At 37.6% G+C, this 18777-nt stretch overlaps 1 protein-coding gene across 1 annotated transcript; it reads right to left on the minus strand.

Annotated features, from left to right (window-relative positions):
• Positions 1 to 1262: 1262 nt before the first annotated feature.
• TSLIG3A (tRNA splicing ligase complex subunit 3A) lies at positions 1263 to 16217 on the minus strand (the record flags this gene model as incomplete). Its single annotated transcript, XM_085301191.1, has 7 exons — positions 1263 to 3119; positions 4704 to 4871; positions 7265 to 7381; positions 8808 to 8888; positions 11192 to 11376; positions 14324 to 14458; positions 16069 to 16217. Coding segments are annotated over 7 exons (1588 nt in total), but the record flags the coding sequence as incomplete, so codon positions are not given.
• Positions 16218 to 18777: the final 2560 nt, after the last annotated feature.

Consider the following 18777-nt stretch of genomic DNA (forward strand, 5'->3'; position numbering starts at 1 on the left):
ATAATAGCAAGAACAGCATTACATAGATTCTCTCAAATGCTCATGTTCTTCACATAATCCAGGGAACTCCTCCTACCTGTATCAGTCTGAATTCAGCCCTCTGGACGTTTCAACTAGCAGAGACTGCCATCAGCACAGCCTCTGCAGCAGCTGTCCGAGTGCAGCAGCAGCAACATGTATTTTCCACAAGCCCAAACAGCATCAGGAGAGTTCCCCGAAGCAGCACAGTGTGTTCACATAGCACGGAGGAGCGTGACATGGGGGACAGTTGAACAGCACAGTAAGAACTACTTTACACAGAGACCCAATGGAGATGGTGGTGCTGCCTCATAGCACAGGAGAAGAACAGAACAAAATACAGTGGAATGAAGACCATCTACTCCCATTTACTCCTGTCTTCAGCTTAATGAGAAACAGGAGAGAATCAGCAATGTCACTGAGGAGCAAACAGTAGGAAGGAGGAAGTCTCTCGGAAAAGATGGAGCCAGACACACACCAAGAGCCAAAAAAWCAAGATGGGGAAGTGGCATACCTTCCCAGTAGATGTTCTCAATTGCTTACAGAAAGCTTCAAATCCCAGGTTCAGGCAGCAGAGCCTTCCTGATCAGCCCCATTTAGAACTGTTAACTGAGACAATCACGTCACGTATCTTCCCATTTTCCTGTTGTCCCTTTTTCTCTCGACCACAGAAAGGCAGTAAGTAAACAAATTAGCATTCTGTTTTTTGCAAAATTGAAACACTTCACATTTAAACCAAGACTGTGCCAGGAAGTGGCCTACTCCACAGGTCAAACCTAGTCCGCTCGAACAACTCATCTAGCCCAGTCCCTGCCACCACCTTTCTCTAAACACACCATTCAACCCACTTGATTTTGAGTAATTCCCCGTATCACGGAAGAACAAGCCACACAACAGATTTTGTCTATAAACAGTTTCCAGTAACTCTCAAGGAGGCTGTGCAGCTCCATCTCTCTTAATAAAGACACCCTAATACAGTCCAAGCTTCTGCAGAAGTGAAGTCACACACTCAGTTACATCAGTATTAAGTCCAAACAGTTTGTAGTAAATCAAAACATATCTCCCAGACCTGTTCCGACAGCTTCTAAAGGGGAAGAATTCACAGTTTGTCTGCAATGATTAGAACAACTAAAATATTTTAGATTTAAAGTAGGTGAAACAKCTGGAAACCCCTACAGGTTCCTAGCTACTGTAGCAATTGCTTTCTACTCCTTTTCAAGAAGGAAAAGAAACCAAGGCAAAGACAACATACAGATACTTTTATTGCTCACCTTTTATACAACAGCACACCTTCAGCCATTTTCTTTCACAGCTTGACAATGTTTATGTACACAAAAAACCCAGCAAGAAGCATTACGTGGCTTTCAGTAAAGAAAAAAAAAACACATCAGAACATCAAACTCAGCCAGGCTTTGTTTTCTGCAGCAATAATAAAAGGGCTTCCTCCAGGCAGGAACTAATCTTCCCAGGCCGTAGTGCATTTCTTTAAAAAAGACAACCTCCAAAACAAATTGCCCTAGATCTGCTGAGCCAGTGGTATTAACTTGCAAATAAAATAAATTTCAGTTTGTCATTTCTTCTAGCTGATTTCAAGTAAAAATCAGGTTTGGAGGAGGAGCAACTTGTTTTGGATGGATGCAGGTCAGTTTGAATTGCTACACCTAACTACAGGCCTACATACACTATCAGTTCACAATTTAGCTTAGTTTTAAGTGATCTTTGCAGGTTTTGGCGGCGGTCAGTCTCCAGAGTTGAGCAGGTGGTAAAATTTTAGTGGCAGTAAGGCTACCAAACATGGCATCTACAGTAGAGCTCATATAATAGACAAACCTGTTTGTTAAAGGGAATTCATTGCGTGCGCGTGCATGTAACATTTTCTTGACTAGAAAGACAGGCCAGCAAGTCAAAAGCAATATTCAGAACTGGTTTTAGGATATAACCAAATAATGTTTAGGGGGAAGAAAGTAGAAATTCCATTGTGTATTACAATATATAAATTTGACCAGACAGATCTTGTTATTTACCTAACCAAAGTGGAAGGCAAACACAGCTGGTAGTTTCAGAACAGAAGTGTTCTAAGCAGAGAAAAATCAGTCCAACATCTAAAAAGCATGGCAATTAGTTTATGTTTAGGTGAAGTGCAGTGGAGAATGATGATGCWTTTAATTCAGTAAGATAAAAAGAAGAGGCCTACAGAAACCTGCAGTTTACTCAAAGCAAAACATCCCATCCAAACAGATCCTGCCTGCCACTTACAAACCTGCACTATTTCAAGAAGCATTAAGCCAGGCCTCTGAAAGCAGGTTTGTATTATCTGAGCTCTGCTGAAGCAAACATTTTCAGTAGCCTCAGCTTGTAAAGTGTCTTCCTTGTCCAAAGCCAGATTGATTATACTGATAACCTCCATGCTGGAAGTGCTGCTCAAACTGTCCCCCCTGATTAAAATTCTGTCCACCTCTGCCTCCCCAGCCCCCTCCTTGACCTCCACGGCCACCGCGACCACCACGGCCACCTCTCCCTCCTCCACGTCCACCCCCTCGGTCACTGTGGGACCCACCATCTTGGTATCTGTTGTCCTGCTGGTAGCCACCACCCCCTTGGTAGCCACTTCCTGTGTACGAAGAAGATTGGTAGCCACCATAGCCTCCTCCTTGGTAGCCACCACCACCACCACCGCCATGGTAGCCACCCGTTTGAAAACCTGCATCTCTGTAGTTGCTCTCTCTGTAGCTGCCATCCTGGTAGCTACCGCCTCCACCATCTGTCCAGCCTCCTTGGAGCTTGTTTCCTCTTCCTCCTCCTCTGCTGCCATGGTCATAACCACCACGTCCTCCTCGCCCCCCTCGATCATGGCTTCCTTGTTCATGACCTCCTCGTCCTCCATATGACGAGTCRTAACCTCCTCTCCCTCCTCTGTCGTGACCTCCATGGTCATAACCTCCTCGCCCTCCATACGATGAGTCATAGCCACCTCTTCCTCCTCTGCTGCCACTTTGTTGTGGACCAGCCTCTGGTCTTTTCTGCCAAGGTGGCATCTCAGGAGGTGGCGGTTCAATTTCATTGGGCCTTCCTCCTCTGTCAGGCACTCTGCCCATTAGCACCTGCAAAGGGAAAGGGAGAAGAGCCTTAGGAGTTCGAACACCTCACAGAAGAGCCATACTTACTGATACCCACTGCAATGAGCAGCTGCTCAAGGGTTCGAACACTCAGGAGATTTCATCACGACATTTTTGTCTGTTTGAAAGTAACAAAGACTTTTGTCTCAAATTAATAAAAATTAAGCAGGAATCATCTAGTACTCCAAAGGTTGCTAGCAAGTCTGGAGTCTTGGGTTCTTTGTTCAGTATCACACCCACCAGAAGAGGCAGCATCAGTACAGTCTTTCACTCAACAGCGTGCTAGTGCAAACTGCTGATCTCAAACAATCATCAGTAGGGGGCAACTCAGTCTCTCTTCTAACTAGAACTCTGAATCACTGTAGAAGCCATCGGCAAAGATGATATTTTTGGTAAACTATATGAAAATACTTATTTTTCCAATAAGGATACACACATTCCTAGGAACAAACTTCCTGAACTCCACACATCAGCAAACAGGTATCAAACAGTGCTGACCAGATTTGAACAGAGATTCTAGAGGTCTTCAGCTGTCCAAGGATGTTGTGAAACTAGGAATTTAGCAAGACAAAAGACAGGATGCTTGCACTGTTCTTAAATCATCAATCAGRAAAACTTCAATGGAAGTAGGTTATTTTGTTCTTTTCTGTGACTTTCTTGGAAAAGATTTAATATCAATAACAGACAGAGGTAAGTTAACAGCAGTAGGAGAGTCTTGCAYTCCTAACAAAACATATATGCAATTACACCTCTGTTACCACTCGCTTTCTTTTACTTTCCACGCTCCAACTACGCTAACATAGGCACAAAAAAATATTTTGGTTGAGGGGGTCAGTCCAACCAGCACACCACTATTCAGCTCTAAATGAATTAGAAAATTACTTGACATGCGAACAGTACTAGAAGTGGAAAAAAGCATGCACATATACCCACAAATTAACACATCAGGTACACTGTAGTACTCAGCTACTGAGCTTCAAGTTTAACGCATGCACTTTTGAGCATCTATTTTTTCCTGTAAATTTGTAACATCTTGAAACAAATTTTTTGTCTGTACCGTATTCCTCGACATTATTACTAAAACTACACATTTGACTATAATGTGTCTTATCTAGTGAGATACAGGGTTTGTGATTTTAATGCATTCCATTCACACAGGATAGAAACACAGTTATTATGTAGACATTATTCTAGATATAGTGACCAAGTTAGGTAACAGCAGTATAACAACATCAATAATTCTGATAAGAAATGTTAGAGCAGGCCTAGCCATACCAAAAACAGTCAAAGATACTCCAGCAATTTTCTTCTGATCATAAGGAGTATTAATCTGAACTTAAATGGGAGAAACTACAGTTCCCTATAATGCACTGGGGCATAATCTGTTGTAAACAYCAAGTTTCTTTTCCTTTATTTCCAACTTCCACTTAAATTTTAAAAAGTATGATTTACTACTCCATTCAAAACATTATTGTTCTCAATGGAATGAAAATGTGTTTTAAAAGTTTAAGTCAAATTTCTTAAATATTCAGAATAGAACAAGCTATTTTGTTATTTGTCACCAAATACCTTATTAATGGCACAGGCAGTCTTCTCTCGGATGGACCCACTGCTTGTTCTCATGATCTTTGACAGATCTTGCCGAGCTGCCAAGAGATTTGCAATGGAAATAGTGCACTTAGTAGATAAAAGGGCACGTTTTGGCTGGTAGACTTTAGCCAGTTTCTCTGTCTGACTCTGTTGGAGAAAAGAAAAACATAACTCAGTTAGCTGGAGCTCAGAAAAGCAATGGGACACTGATGAACCAGATATCATTCCAAATAGAACAAATATTAATATAAAGAACAATGAGAATGACTTTGTGACCTTAAGAATCACCGTAGCAAGGCCAGCATTAGCCAAATTCTTAAGTAATACAGGAAACACTACTCGGACTGAATTGACAAGACATCAGTCTTCTGACAATTTTAAGTTGAATAAAGTATGCATAGACTGTATGACTTCTCACAGAATTTATTCATATTATTTCTCAACATAGAATGCGAGTTTGTCACATAATACATGAATTACCACTAATGTCTAAGCAACAGTGAAAATGAAACACTTTTGTATCCAGTCTCTACCAGGCCTCTGTGCAACACAAATCTCTGAAGTCAGAGACTCACTTCAGTTACACTGGCATCACCATTATCTCCAACACTGTATCAGTACAAAAAGACAGTGTTACTCTCACATTCTTCGTTTAGGTCAGCTTCTTCACAAATGCAAGCCATCAAGGGGCACAAGGAGAACTCTCGAGAACTTATTCTAATTCTGTCCTTTGACTTGTATACTGTAAACCAAAATTAGAAATGAGATCCTCTCAACTTACAAGACAACTTTGCCTTGTGGGCAATCTCTCCTCCTCTGATGCCTTTTGGCATTAACCATACTTGCTTTTCTAAACTCCTCAAAAGTATGATAGCAGCTGTCCAATCAACAGAAATCAGTGCTTCCAACTATGAGTCAATACACTAGTTACATGTATTTTCAGTCAAAGTAGAATGCGGCAGCTAGGACAAAAGACGTTATGACATACAGAAAGACAAAAGATCTATTGGTACAGCTAGATGACTACAGTGGGAACACTGAGAACAGGCAAACTAGATTTGCCAACAAATCTATTGATAATGCAGAAATTTTGGTGCAAGTTTTAAAATCCTAAAATCATATTTTCCAAMTACAGGCAGAAAGCTGGAACTGGTAGAAGTTGACAGTGTGTATTTCTAACGAGATTCAGGGGTTAGTTTTTAGAACCAAAAACTTTATACTTTAATAGGCTAAACAGAGTGTATTCAAAGTTAAGGAAAACACGCATTTCATTATCTTACGCTGGAAGAGCAACAGTATCCACAAGAGAAGTATGTTTTTTCCTGGCAATTTTAACTGAGCTTTTGTGAACTTATAAAAGACAACCAGAGTATTTTGGTACTATGAGATTATTCTTCAAATTCAAAAATTTCAAAATTCCATCTAAAAAAAGCTAATAATAGATTATAAAATTTTACTACTGCTTCTACCATTCAGAGAAACAACTATTTAAATTAATACTACTTATTTTGATACTTTTCAGGTTATACAATTAAGTATGTTGAGTGATCCTCAGTGATACTGAAAAATCTGAAGAATGCTAGCTTCAAGAGACTAGGCACCAGCAGAAGCCTCATTCAGGTGATGAGCCAGGAAAGAGGAGAGGGGACATTTTACTATTAAAACGCAGTTGCTTTTTGAATTAATCAGTTACCAAGAAAAAACACTTGACAACTGTGACATGTGTCACAGTTTATGACTAAATTCCTCATTCTCAAACACTGCCAGCAGCATCTAATTAACAGCATTATATCAGATGTGGTTTAGTCCTAAACATGAGTGTTATATACCAGTTTAAAAGATCTCTTCATACTACATTTAAAATGTTCATTCTCTTTTCACTATAAAAGATAAGAAATAGAGAAACCATGCAATTTTAAAAAGCAGAATAATCATAATTCATATTCAGAGAGAACAGAAGTCACGTCACAGCCACTTGCACCGTTCAAAGACAAAAGACATACTGAAATATTACCCTGTCTGTGAGGTAAGAGAACAAGTAGTGCCATAGCAGTTTTTCTCATGTGCATCTGTGAACGTGTGTTTGCAGATAGATTGAGTTAAAGAAATCTAAGCACTCTGGACAGCATAAAGTAAGTTAAGGGATGGCCAACAGGAAAGTGCTTTCTTGCCATCACACAAACACAGCACTTCAAAGACTTACATTATGCTCTCAGTGCCAATGACTGGATTAGTATTCTATTATTATTTTCTGTACTGACCTACTTAACTGTAGATTTTGGCTTCACTCTATAGTTACACGCAGTCCATCTTCTCATTTTACATGTTGTTCTTCCATCCCAACAAATTAGTTTAAAGTAGAATTCTGTAATCAGCTTACATAGTTATAAACTTCTTCAGAAACTCAAATCAAAACCAGGTTAACTCCTCTGATTATTTCTTACTTATGAAAGGTGAAACAATGAAGTAGGTTTCTGGAGATACTTAATATAAAGCATAAACATAATCCAGCACAGCACTTCACAGAAAGTTGTTTGTACCTTAGCTCTGTCCGACCAGCCGAAGGACTGCACAGTTACATCCAAACGTTTGACTAATAGTTTTCTTCGGACTTCATATTCATTGACTATGGCTTGATTAATTGCTTCAATTTTTTCCTGAAACAGAAATTTGCAAACATAAATACAGATTATAGGAAAATGTTTCTGCTTAAGACAGCAAACCATGTAGGTAGAAGACAATCAGATATGCAGGTACTACAGCAGTGCTAAAGCCAAGTTACCTGCTTTGTTAAATGGGCCCTCAGCCCATGTCTGCTAACACTATTTTCCTGAAAGCTTCAAAGGCTCTTTTATCCTCACCCTCGTACCATCTCTAGCGGGTACAGTTGTCTGTTCCTTGTAAGGAACGTAAGGGCTGCATATACTGCTGATCCATTTCTCAACATTCACCAAGACAAAAGCAAAGTGAAAAAGTACTAGATGAAACAAGCTAAAGGAGATAAAAGGACATGCATCTAAGTCCTAGGGAGCTGGGAGTCCCTACTTTCTGGAAAAAAAGGCAAGCTAAGGACAAAGAGATACACCATTAAAGGTAACTAAAGTACTTTTAAGACGATCTTGGTTAAAGCACAATCTGCTGTACAGACAAAGCAACAAAGTGACCTACAGGAAAAAGCCATCACTAGAAGCACACACACGGCAGCACATGATGGTCTAGTCAGAGCAACAGTTGGGATATATACCATTACAGAAACCGTTTCTCTCTTGTCTGATGCCTGCATCAAGACATCTCAATGGCCTACCTTCAGCCCAGGCAATATAAGCATTTAAGAGAAGTACGTTCAGGTCAGATAATCTTGAGTCTTAAGCAAGAGAGAGAGAGAGAGATACTCTCAGCATCCTGCAGTAGCAGCTATAGCACTGTGTGCTGGTTCAGCACCAGTCTTAGAGTATCYTCCCCAAGCACCATCATCCTGGAACAGCAGGTAACAAAACCAAATCCTAGCCAAAGACCATCATGCCTTTGCTACCTGRATGTAGTGTCTCTCTAAGCACCCACCCGTGCATCCACTGCTTCAGGGAGAAAAGGCTATGAAGGAAGTAGACTATTCTACAAGCACAGAAAAAGAGGAGGAAATGATGGGAGGAACCCAGGCTCTTGGGAAAGAAGGCTCAGGAGGAGATATTACACTACCTCAGCACAGCTATGTCATACATACCATGCTGGCAAGGCGCAGGACAGGAAGCCTTAAAATCACTGCACAAAGATATCAGGCAGCAGAGCAGCTCTGCCACTACTGTAAAATTAACCTTCTCCTTTACTTTGGAAAATTTCATGCCAGTCCCTATACATATATCCATATATGGAAATCTAACGTTTGTCAAGGGAAGCCTAAGAAAGATCCAGACAAATTCACTGAACATTTACTGCATCATACATGTAGAAATACTGCAAGAAATTGTCTTCTCATCTTTATAAATAGATAAGTCAAAAATCATTTTGTAATATTCCACACAATCGACATTAATGTATTACATGTTCAAACAAGGAAAACAGGCTCTAACACATACAACTACTTACCCAGTGAGCTGGTCCCAGTTGTTTCTTCAATAAAGGTTTTCCAACATGATTAGGTGGAACCTTTGCTAGGGTTTCCTTCAGCTGTTAGGAGATTTATATACAACATAAGCATTGGCTGAAAATTAACTTTTCAAGGTTAAATTTACAGGAGAGGACTGGATTGTCACAGGCACAACACAGCAGCCTCCAATACCAGCTTGTTCCCTTTGAACCAATCACATTTCTTTTGCAAAACAGCTACTTTATATTTCCAGTAATTTTGGCTAAAATCACAAAAAAAAAAACCAAACAAACTATGGATGAGATCTACAATTTAAATTTGAACTGTACTTTATGGTATCTTTTCCTTGATGATAGAGGGAAATTTCATATTTCTAATTCAGAAAAAAAAACTCTCATATCAAAAAGGTTGTATTAAGACTACATAAAACATAGTAGAACCTAAAAAAAGACTCCTCTTCACAATCAAGAGAAAAAGTCCTCTGAATGGGAATCTAAATTTAATTTGAATTTAAAGAATCTGGGCACAACTGTTTGGTTGTATTTCTGATCTCTAAATGGCTAAGGATTTCACTGGGAAGAAATGGTAGTGTGGACTAAGACTTGGATCAAAGGATAAACAGGGTAGCGTTAYGAAACTGCACCTTCCGACATTTTTCAACTTCTTGGCGTGTTTCATTCCAACAGTTAATTTAATACATTCAGTGACCCAGTTTTCCAAAGGTGCTGAACCCAATCAATTTCCTTCAAGTTTTAAAAATTAAATATTATTAGAATAGCAGAGGTAGTAGTTTATTGAAAAAGAAAAAGTAGCTTTTTAATGTTATGGATCCCTAAGCAAGTCAATTATACAAAGATCCTACTCCAAACTGTAGTGCATACACACGATGAAAAAGGCAGCTTTATTTCATATACTAGACCAAAAGAGCATTGTAAGGTGGATCTTTTAACAATATATTCCACAGTAAAGAGTAAAATTTTTGCTCCTTATACTATTTTATTTTTCACATTTAGCTAAACTTCATTTTTGATGTATTTCCTTTAACATCTGATGAATGTATTTCATTTCAGTAAAATTTTCTTCCTCGTTCTCAAATACTACTAGCATCTGAAGTGCTTGGACTGTAAGCACCACAGATATATATGATTTCTAAGAACTTTTTATGTTAGAAATTCCTGATGTAGTTTATTAGACTATAAGGATTGTTCAATTTTTTGAATAACACAACCTATGAATGTAAATCAATAATAGCACAAAATCATTATGGTTAAACAAATGCTAAGAGTATTGCAAGTTTGACTTTAAAGCAAGAAAATGTAGAAAGAAAGTCAATTAAAGAATAACACATAACAGAATTCTTAACCTAAAAGATTCTGATCTAGTTTATAATCTGTATTTTTATGGTTCTTCTTCTGCCAAAACTCACTACTGTTGACTTTATTTTTATGAATATTTTCTCCATTATATAGAAAAACAGAAGCACAGGTTTCTTGCACATTTAACTTTCTAATGCCCATAACAACATCAGAGAACAATCTGCTTCCATTCTGCGCCCTGGACTTCCACCAGAAGACCACCCCTCTCCTCCTAAACAGGCCCAAACAGATGCTTTGCAAAGAAACAAAGTGCTATTTTTGCTGTTTTCAATCAGAGACTTGGTTAAAGACAAAAAGCTTCTCTGAAAGTATTTCTGATAACTATTTACCTGTCCTTTGAAGTTTGCAAAGGTTTATTTCTGCAGCACTGCTTCCCCTCTACCAAAAAACCCTACACTTACTATATTTTAAATATTGTCCTCCACCTTTGATCTGCACGCATTCCACTTGATTTTTTGTTTTATATAAACTACACAAATGAAAAAAAAAACCAACCTGAAGAATGCATACATATAAAGAAATATGAAAATATCTGGACCCTCAAGAAYTGACAAAAGCTTTAAGAAAAAGGTGCAAACTTGACTTTAATTATAACACCTTTCAACCTAAATATTTTTAAAATAGTCTGTTCCTTTAAAAGTTTGTTTAGGTGCCAATATTGCTTAGAATACATTTCTCCTCAATGTTCTTCCTGAGGCTTAARTCCAGTATTTTCCACGTTTCCTGCAAAAGGTGATGACATTAAAACTTAGAGCAGTATAAGGAATACATCACTCTTTAAGGCAATGACAGCAGTAGTCCCTGACTTCATGCCTTAGCGTGGAAAAAGCCTTTAAATTCATTTTCAAAATTCAGACTCTCAGCATRCTCAGTAAACCATGTTAAGTTGCCTTCACAATTCAAACACTGGAGTTTCACAAGACACAGATCTCACTCTGGCAGTAAAATTATTTTTCATTAAAACAGTAATATTGTAAATACTCTACTTTTGTTCCTTTGGATCTTACTTTTTTTTCAATTCCACTGAAGAACTGGAACATCGTTATGTTGGCTGGAGGCTTGGACATGCCTAAAGCAATACATATGCCTTTTAGCTCCTGAAAGACTTCACTGCCACCTCCTTCCTGTGCTTTTTTAGGAGGGGCATTCACACACAGCATTCTGGCAGCTTCCAGTTCTGAGATGAGGTATGCTGGGGTAAGAAAAATTAGATTTCAGCATCAGATACAGCAGAGTTAAATATTTTAGAACCAATCAGAGAATCCAGGTGTTTACAACCAACAAGTGTGCAAATAGTGTTTTAGAAAGAGTTAGGGATATAATTTTGGTATCCAAAGAACATTCATGTTTCTAGTAATTACTAAGCCCAAGGCCAGAACCACAGCAATCATGGGAAAGGTTTAGTATGAGCAGTTAAAGCCTGGAGAATATCCCCATGATTCCAACAGGTATTACCGAGGTCAATAGAGTACAACTCTTTTCCTGCAGGCTTTGCCCAGCAAAGACAGGAGACTGGGAACACGAAAGTAAGCAGGATGAGGCACTGGGACATGCACTTTAAGCTAGACAAGCAAGGACTCCCTGACRTTCTGGTGAAAGAAGCAAGGAAATGAGTAAAGAAAAGTGAAATGYTGGATAAATCTCCTTTACTACTTCCCCAGGCAAGATGCAGAGTGGAAGAAAATCCACTTTTTAAAGTATTGTTGAGAATTCAGGTTTACAATTTCGCAAAGGCAGCAGTTACTGATGAAATTGAAGCTAGAAAGCCTTCAACACTTTCAAATATCTTAAGAGTAAGAGACTACTATCACATTAGAACTCCTTTATCAAACAACTAAATAAAGTAAAATCACAGAACTGCATATGATCTACATCCACATTCCAGCATTACAGTGTAGGTTACAGTGATACAGATTTAGTGCACAGCCATTGCTTGCAATTGTCACAACTTGAAGTTTCGATAGAAAAAATAAATATGTTTAAGAATACTTTTATTTTGAATCATACTGGCTGACCATAACAGTAATTTAAATTATTTTTTAAAGTAGGGATGGAAATATATATTACTGCACTGAGAGACTTGTGAGCAGGGATGTACACCTGTAACTATATAGTAGCATGTGATAGTGTTCCAGTCAACCTTTTTACCTCTAAAACCAGGAGAGATCAAAGGATTAAGACCGGAACAAAGCATTATAATGATCCTTAGAATTTCATCCAGCCTCTGTCTTCTGCTAATACCGCAGAATATCTTTTAATTTATAAAATCCTTAACACGTGTAAAATAACAAATACTTCGTAAGTTCTTTCGTTAGCTAAGTTTGTGCTTTATACAGATTTGTCTCATCTTCAACTTTCAACTATTTACAGCATATTATAACCTCTTGTGAAAGAAACTAGTAGCAGAAGTTTGTTTCAAGAATTCAGAGATCACATCCAAGCTACCTTCACCCTCCTCTGAAAAAAAATGGAAGTTTTAAGTCTGTTACCATAAGACATACATGTTTTCCAGAGAGTGATTCATTTTTGTAGACCTTTTCTGAACCAGTTTGAAACTTTTATTTCTTGTACTTTTTCTTTTTGCAGATGTCAGTACTTAATATTGTATTCTACGCCAGTACTTAATATTGTATCCTATGCCAAGGCAATCCTACTTATTTATGCTTACTTGATGCTCTGCTTCTCCCACCAATACTGCTGCATCTCCCAGTTGACGGTAGTTGCAGTGTTTTGGCAAAGTATAAGATATCTCAGCACTCACAGAGTGTTATTCTCTGTTTTTCTGAAAAAATCTGGCTCTTACATAATACAACAGGATACCCAATCAGTTAATGTAATTAATGAAAGCTATGTAAAAGCTTTAGGTATTGTTATTATGCTATGCACAAAAGGAGTTTGGTATCAACTTAAATTCCACATTTGACACTAAACACAGAATTTCTGTCACATGGTAACCAGAATTTGACTTCTGAACATGTTCTTAGATCACAGAATAATCTGATCTGGAATAATCTGTTTGTCACAGAAAGGCCAAATTTATTCAATGTTTTGCTTACAGAGAATAACCTGAAAGGCAAATGTGTTTTGAGCTAGAAAATACTTTAAATGCGACAATAACCTCACTTAATCTGAATTTGATTTGATAGGATGTTCTCAGATGAAGTCTTACTACTGCAGTCTTTCTCCAATTATTGAAATACAGGGAACTACTCTGTAGTTCATTTCTTACATCTCAGCCAAGAGTGGAAATACACACTTCCGCTTTGACAAAATTAGGGAAACAGCAGCAACTRAGCATTCCACAGTGAGGAAGCAAATAAAATACTAATTTATGTTGACTTTAAGATCAGATTGAAATTAGTTTTACAATTTCTGACACTTGTAAAAATAATACTTAAAAAAAAAMCATAAATCAACATTGCATACTTTCCCCAAATTAAGCACTATTCCTTCTGCCCTTACATTTCCTAAGTAGACTAAAGTCAGTTTAGATATTCAGAGCTCATGGATGGAAAATGAAAAGGAGGACATCATCTTTGCTACTGCTCTTTCCCTTCCCCCCCGCTCCCACCAGGCAGTAGAAAACAATACTGAAGCTATTCACTAGATGATCAAAAGAATTGGACTTGAGACAAAACACATCCTGTGTTTTTTAAGATTAATTATTTTTGGAGCGTAGAAAACAAATCTAATTTCACCTTGCGAGTCAGACAATGCTTGGAGCTTCAAGACAATGATGCACCGTATGTTACTTGTCATTTTTATGACCTTTTTGACCAAAGTGCTAAATTCTGTTATAAACCTTTGAATGATTCCTCTTGGAAGTACTTTTTGAGAAGCTATAGAACAGACTTTTTGCTAGTGAATGTGAAAAAGGTTAATGCTCAGAATATATTCTATAATATCATATACTAGCTAAGCGACGACTAGTAAGTTTGTAAGACCTAAAAGTATAATATTCTGACACTGTAAGTTACAGAATATAAAAACTATTAATGATTTCCTGTAATCACTTTATATATACAGTGTGATGTGAAACACCTCGTATTATATTCTGCAGTATCTCATTAAGTGCAAGAAACAGTAGCATGACTCTTTGCACAAGAGCAAGTTTTCTTTCAAGCATCCTTTTAACTTACTGAGCAGCAAGAGACAGTTCTTTTGACTATGAAGGCGTTTTGTCACATCTCCTGATGTTAGTGATGTATACGGACAGCTCATTTCAGCCAGTAACCCACTCACTTCAAGCTGAAACTCTTCTGCTTCATTTGGACCTTAAAAAAATAAAAATAATTGGTTCACAGCTAATGTATATCTCTCTGGCTATGGTTAGAATGAATTTGCTTTGTTTAAAAATAAAAAAACACATTGCTCCAGTTACTCTTTAACATAAAAGTCCTGCTTTTAATGAAAGTCAAATGCATTCTTCAGGTCTCTCAGAGACACAGAACAACCGATCTGGGGCCATAATGTTCATCACTGGCTTTCCCCAGCTATAATAAATAGCAACTGGCAACTTCTACAATAAAAAGCAGCATTAAAGACATCACAAATTCTACAGGGCATTTGAAGCATCAATTAACTGTTCCCATTATCAGGATTATCTAAGATGTTTGTAAAGTCATGAATAATTGGGTTTACCAGCTTTCTTATCTTTAACTGCCTCTCCTTGTAAGCTCACATGTGATACTGTCAATTGATGTTATTTTATTAGTATCCTTTAAAAATAATCAAGTCATTTAAGACAAAACTTAGACTGATGTTTGTGTCAGAACTTAAGCACTGCTAGTGAAATTGATCTTAATTTGTTCAGCCAGGTTAAGCAAAACATAATGATAAAGGAAAATTATCAGCCTTCTTCTTCCGAAAAGGAACTTTTGCCTAAAACACATATTATTTATTTACTCATGTCACACAAATTAAGGATAAGACTGGATACTACATATAAAAATATATCTATCCTTGTAGTTCAGAGGATTTTAAATAGGTGTTAGAATATTGCTGAATTGTATTTTTTACAAAAATGAGTAGGAACCTTATAAAACATAGCATATCTTTTTCTTTAATAGCTACGGAGAGAGGGAGTCACAAACTCAAAAAAAGAGGAGATGGACATGTGAGAAATAGCTAGGAAAAAGGAAGAATGACAGAACAGATGTTGAGAGGAAGGTGAACAATCTTTGGACACTAAGTAAACAGACAGTTAAATTCATTAATGCATTAAGAGCTAGTGTGTTAGATATTCAGAAGTACAAGTTATCATACCAGTTTAACCTGTAAAATGGCACAAGTAGCTGACTGTAAATAACTTTCCTGAAAAGACAGGGCTTGCTTCCTCCATCAAAATGGAAAACAGACGTTTTCAAGCTCTTTCCCACAGAGCATTTCTTAAATAAGGAAAAATATATAGTAAAGATGGATTTAAGACAGCCAATAATAAAAAGACAATAAATTCACTCTAGTCATGAGACTATTTCCTTGAATGCTAAATACTCCTTACATCAGAATTTTATACAGATGATTTGAAAGAAAAATATTCTCATGATCTAAATAATAATTTCCTCAAATCCATTTCAGAACTAAAAAAATAAAAATAAAAATAAAAAATAAAATGAAAAAAAAAMCCAAAACTCTCTGTAGTTGAACAATTAAAAGAAAGAACTAATTTCAGGAGAACGACCATTTGATTCCCACTATTAATTCAGCCTCTACTGGCAGCTCATTAGGCAAGCTTGAACACTGAAGTGGAAAATATCCAAGATCTGACAGTGTGCAGACAACACTCCCTGGTACAACAGATTTAGCAATTCTGTCAGCCTAAATCTTTATGGCATGCAAGAACACACATTTACTGAACGTTTATGCTGGAGTTATGAATACTTACTGTTAGTTGCCTGCACATTTTCCTCTAGTTTACAGAATAGCCGTAACTCAGATACCAACCAAGCACAGAGTTTGGTGAATTCAGGGGAACTGGCTCCACGAGAGACTGCCTGAGCCAGTGCTCCATCATCTAACAGTGGACCTTTGTAACTGACAAGAAAAGCACAATTTAATAAAGTTTGTTATGACTGATGACCAGTGTAGATTAGTATTATGCTGCATACATGTTGAGAGCTACACCCTCAACACACCTGGAATGTTGAAAATCTAAACTGCATTCAACTGTGAGAAAAAGCACTGAATAAACCCAACACTACCATGCACATTAGCCTACTGACAAAAACACCTTGTCACAAAATATCATGGATCAAATGTTTCATCCTGGAAAATGCTACTACATACAGCAGCAACTTCTCTCTATCTCATTAAGACATTACAAAAATGCTTATCTAGGGCTACTGCAGTTCCAAAGTCTCATTCTTGAGTGCTGCTTTAAAGTATGTTCAATAATTACTGCTTGACTAGAGCATTTGTTCCTACCATTTGCTATCATGTATGCCATGCAAAACAAAAACATTGATACAAATGTTACAAAAACAATCAGTAAAACATCATCCTCTTTTGAAGAACTACCTTCTTAAATTGGCACTAGAAAAACAAATGGGAGTTAGTTATTCATATAGACAACCTAAACCAAATTCAGGTCTGCTGTAAAAAAGCATGATTCTACAGAACTGATTTTAGAAGACGCAGCTTACAGGACATCTGTGTACTGACACCTTGTTGGGCTGAGAGGGGAGAGTAGGGAGAAATAACCTTATGAACCAGACAGAGGAACTAAGTTAGAGCTTACCAGAGCATAAAATCCACAATATCACTTTTGTGTGCTGCACCCAGAACAGAAGGACATCCAAGAGTGAGCATAATCAACTGAAATTGCTATTTCAAGTTTCTAGCGTAAAGTCATCCATTATGTCATGGTGACCCAGTGAGTTCAGWCAACTCTCAGCAAATCTCAGAAGTAACAAATCTCTCAAAGGGCAAATTAAAATGTTATTTTTCCACACTTTATATGTGATGTTAATCACAAGAACAAAGGGTTTATCTTCACTGTAATAGTTTCATTCAACCAAAATGAAAAAACCACACTCCAAGTAACTTTTAYCCCACAGGGCAGCTTGATAAATGATATAATCTGCTAGCAATTGATGGGAAGCTACAATTTGATATACTGCATCCCCATTGCATTATCACAGCAGGCCAGATGCAATTCCAACAGGCTACTTAGAGCAAGCTTAACCCCACAGACTCAAGACTCTCACGTGTATGGAAACGCAGAGGACTCAAAATAGAAACATCAAGTTAGAGCTCTAAGTAGAACTGAAATGACAAGCCTTTTGCTTTGGCAGGGTCTGGATGCAAGTCATTTGTCATGTTAGAGGTCCTTTCTCTGAAATTTTTCTTTGTTAGATACAACATCTTAACTGTATTATCTCCAATAACCATGGTTCAACAACACAGCTATTCAGCCAGTAATCTAACTTGCAAGTTCCTCAACAGCCTTTTTMTTCTAAGCTCTTTAAAAGCTTCTATGCGTACGCTTCCACTCCTGCCCTCCTCCAGTAGTATACGTTCTAGAACTACACTCCTCTTYAGTAGCATTTTGATATCTAATTTGTTTGCTTTTCCAATAGTTCAAGCTGACTTACAAGGGAAGAGACCACTGTTAGAGCATTTCTCTCACAAACTCCAAAAGAAACAACTGTGATGTGTAATGCTATTAAATATAAAATAAAATAAAATTTCTTCAATATTTAGTTAGGAAAAATATATGTTGAACTTCAAAGGATAATGGAATTACTGTTAAAGCTTAAAAACTTCAACCCCTTAAGCCTGTGCAAACACAAGGAAACTGACAGAAATCTTTAGTTACATGCAGCAGTCTTCCAAGTTGTTACTRTTACTGCTGAAGTCCTGTGCTTTTTGCCTTCCAAATTTCTTTGCAGGCACTGCTGCCAATATCTTCATTGATATAGATGACTTATCTTTTTAATCTGTTTACATTGTTTTATTTATTTGAAACTGTCAAGAATCAACAGCAAGAATTTCTAATCACTTCTGTTAATTACTACACAAATCACAACTCCTTCAAGTCAGTCATTTTATTTTAAACATAGGTCGGGGGGGGGGGGAAGGAAAAGCAGCAGTCTACGGTATTTGCATCATCACAGAGACCTTTTCACATTTCAGTCAAATACCTGCCAGAACAGAAGCCTGTTTATCAACCTTTGGAGCGATCACCACCAACTTAGCCTGGAAACATAATCTTTGGGACTAGTCATTATGCTCCAACAAAGTGATTTATGGGAATGCAGCCAATGTGAGTAAATACAGCTGTTTGCACAGGACCAGCAGCAGTAAAATTGTAATGGCCTCTTCTCTGAACTCCCAGCAGCTTACAGACAGAGCTGCTTATGCTAAGACATGTTCCTCTTGCTCTCTCTCATATTTATACAATCTCTACTGACTCTGACAGAGTGACAGGATTAAACAACAAATTTCTTGCGTTACATTATTTTAAAAAGCAGTTAAAGGGAAAATACTACATCCTTTATTATTTTTCCCATTGTTTTACCACAAGGATTGAAGCCCCAAAGCTTCCCCTCCCCTCACTCTCTGAAAATTCAGGTTTCTCTCTCCATTCCCCACC

This window comes from Rhea americana, unplaced genomic scaffold, assembly GCF_003343005.1.
Source record: "Rhea americana isolate MKP2758 unplaced genomic scaffold, rheAme1 scaffold_173, whole genome shotgun sequence".
Lineage (NCBI taxonomy): Eukaryota > Metazoa > Chordata > Aves > Rheiformes > Rheidae > Rhea > Rhea americana.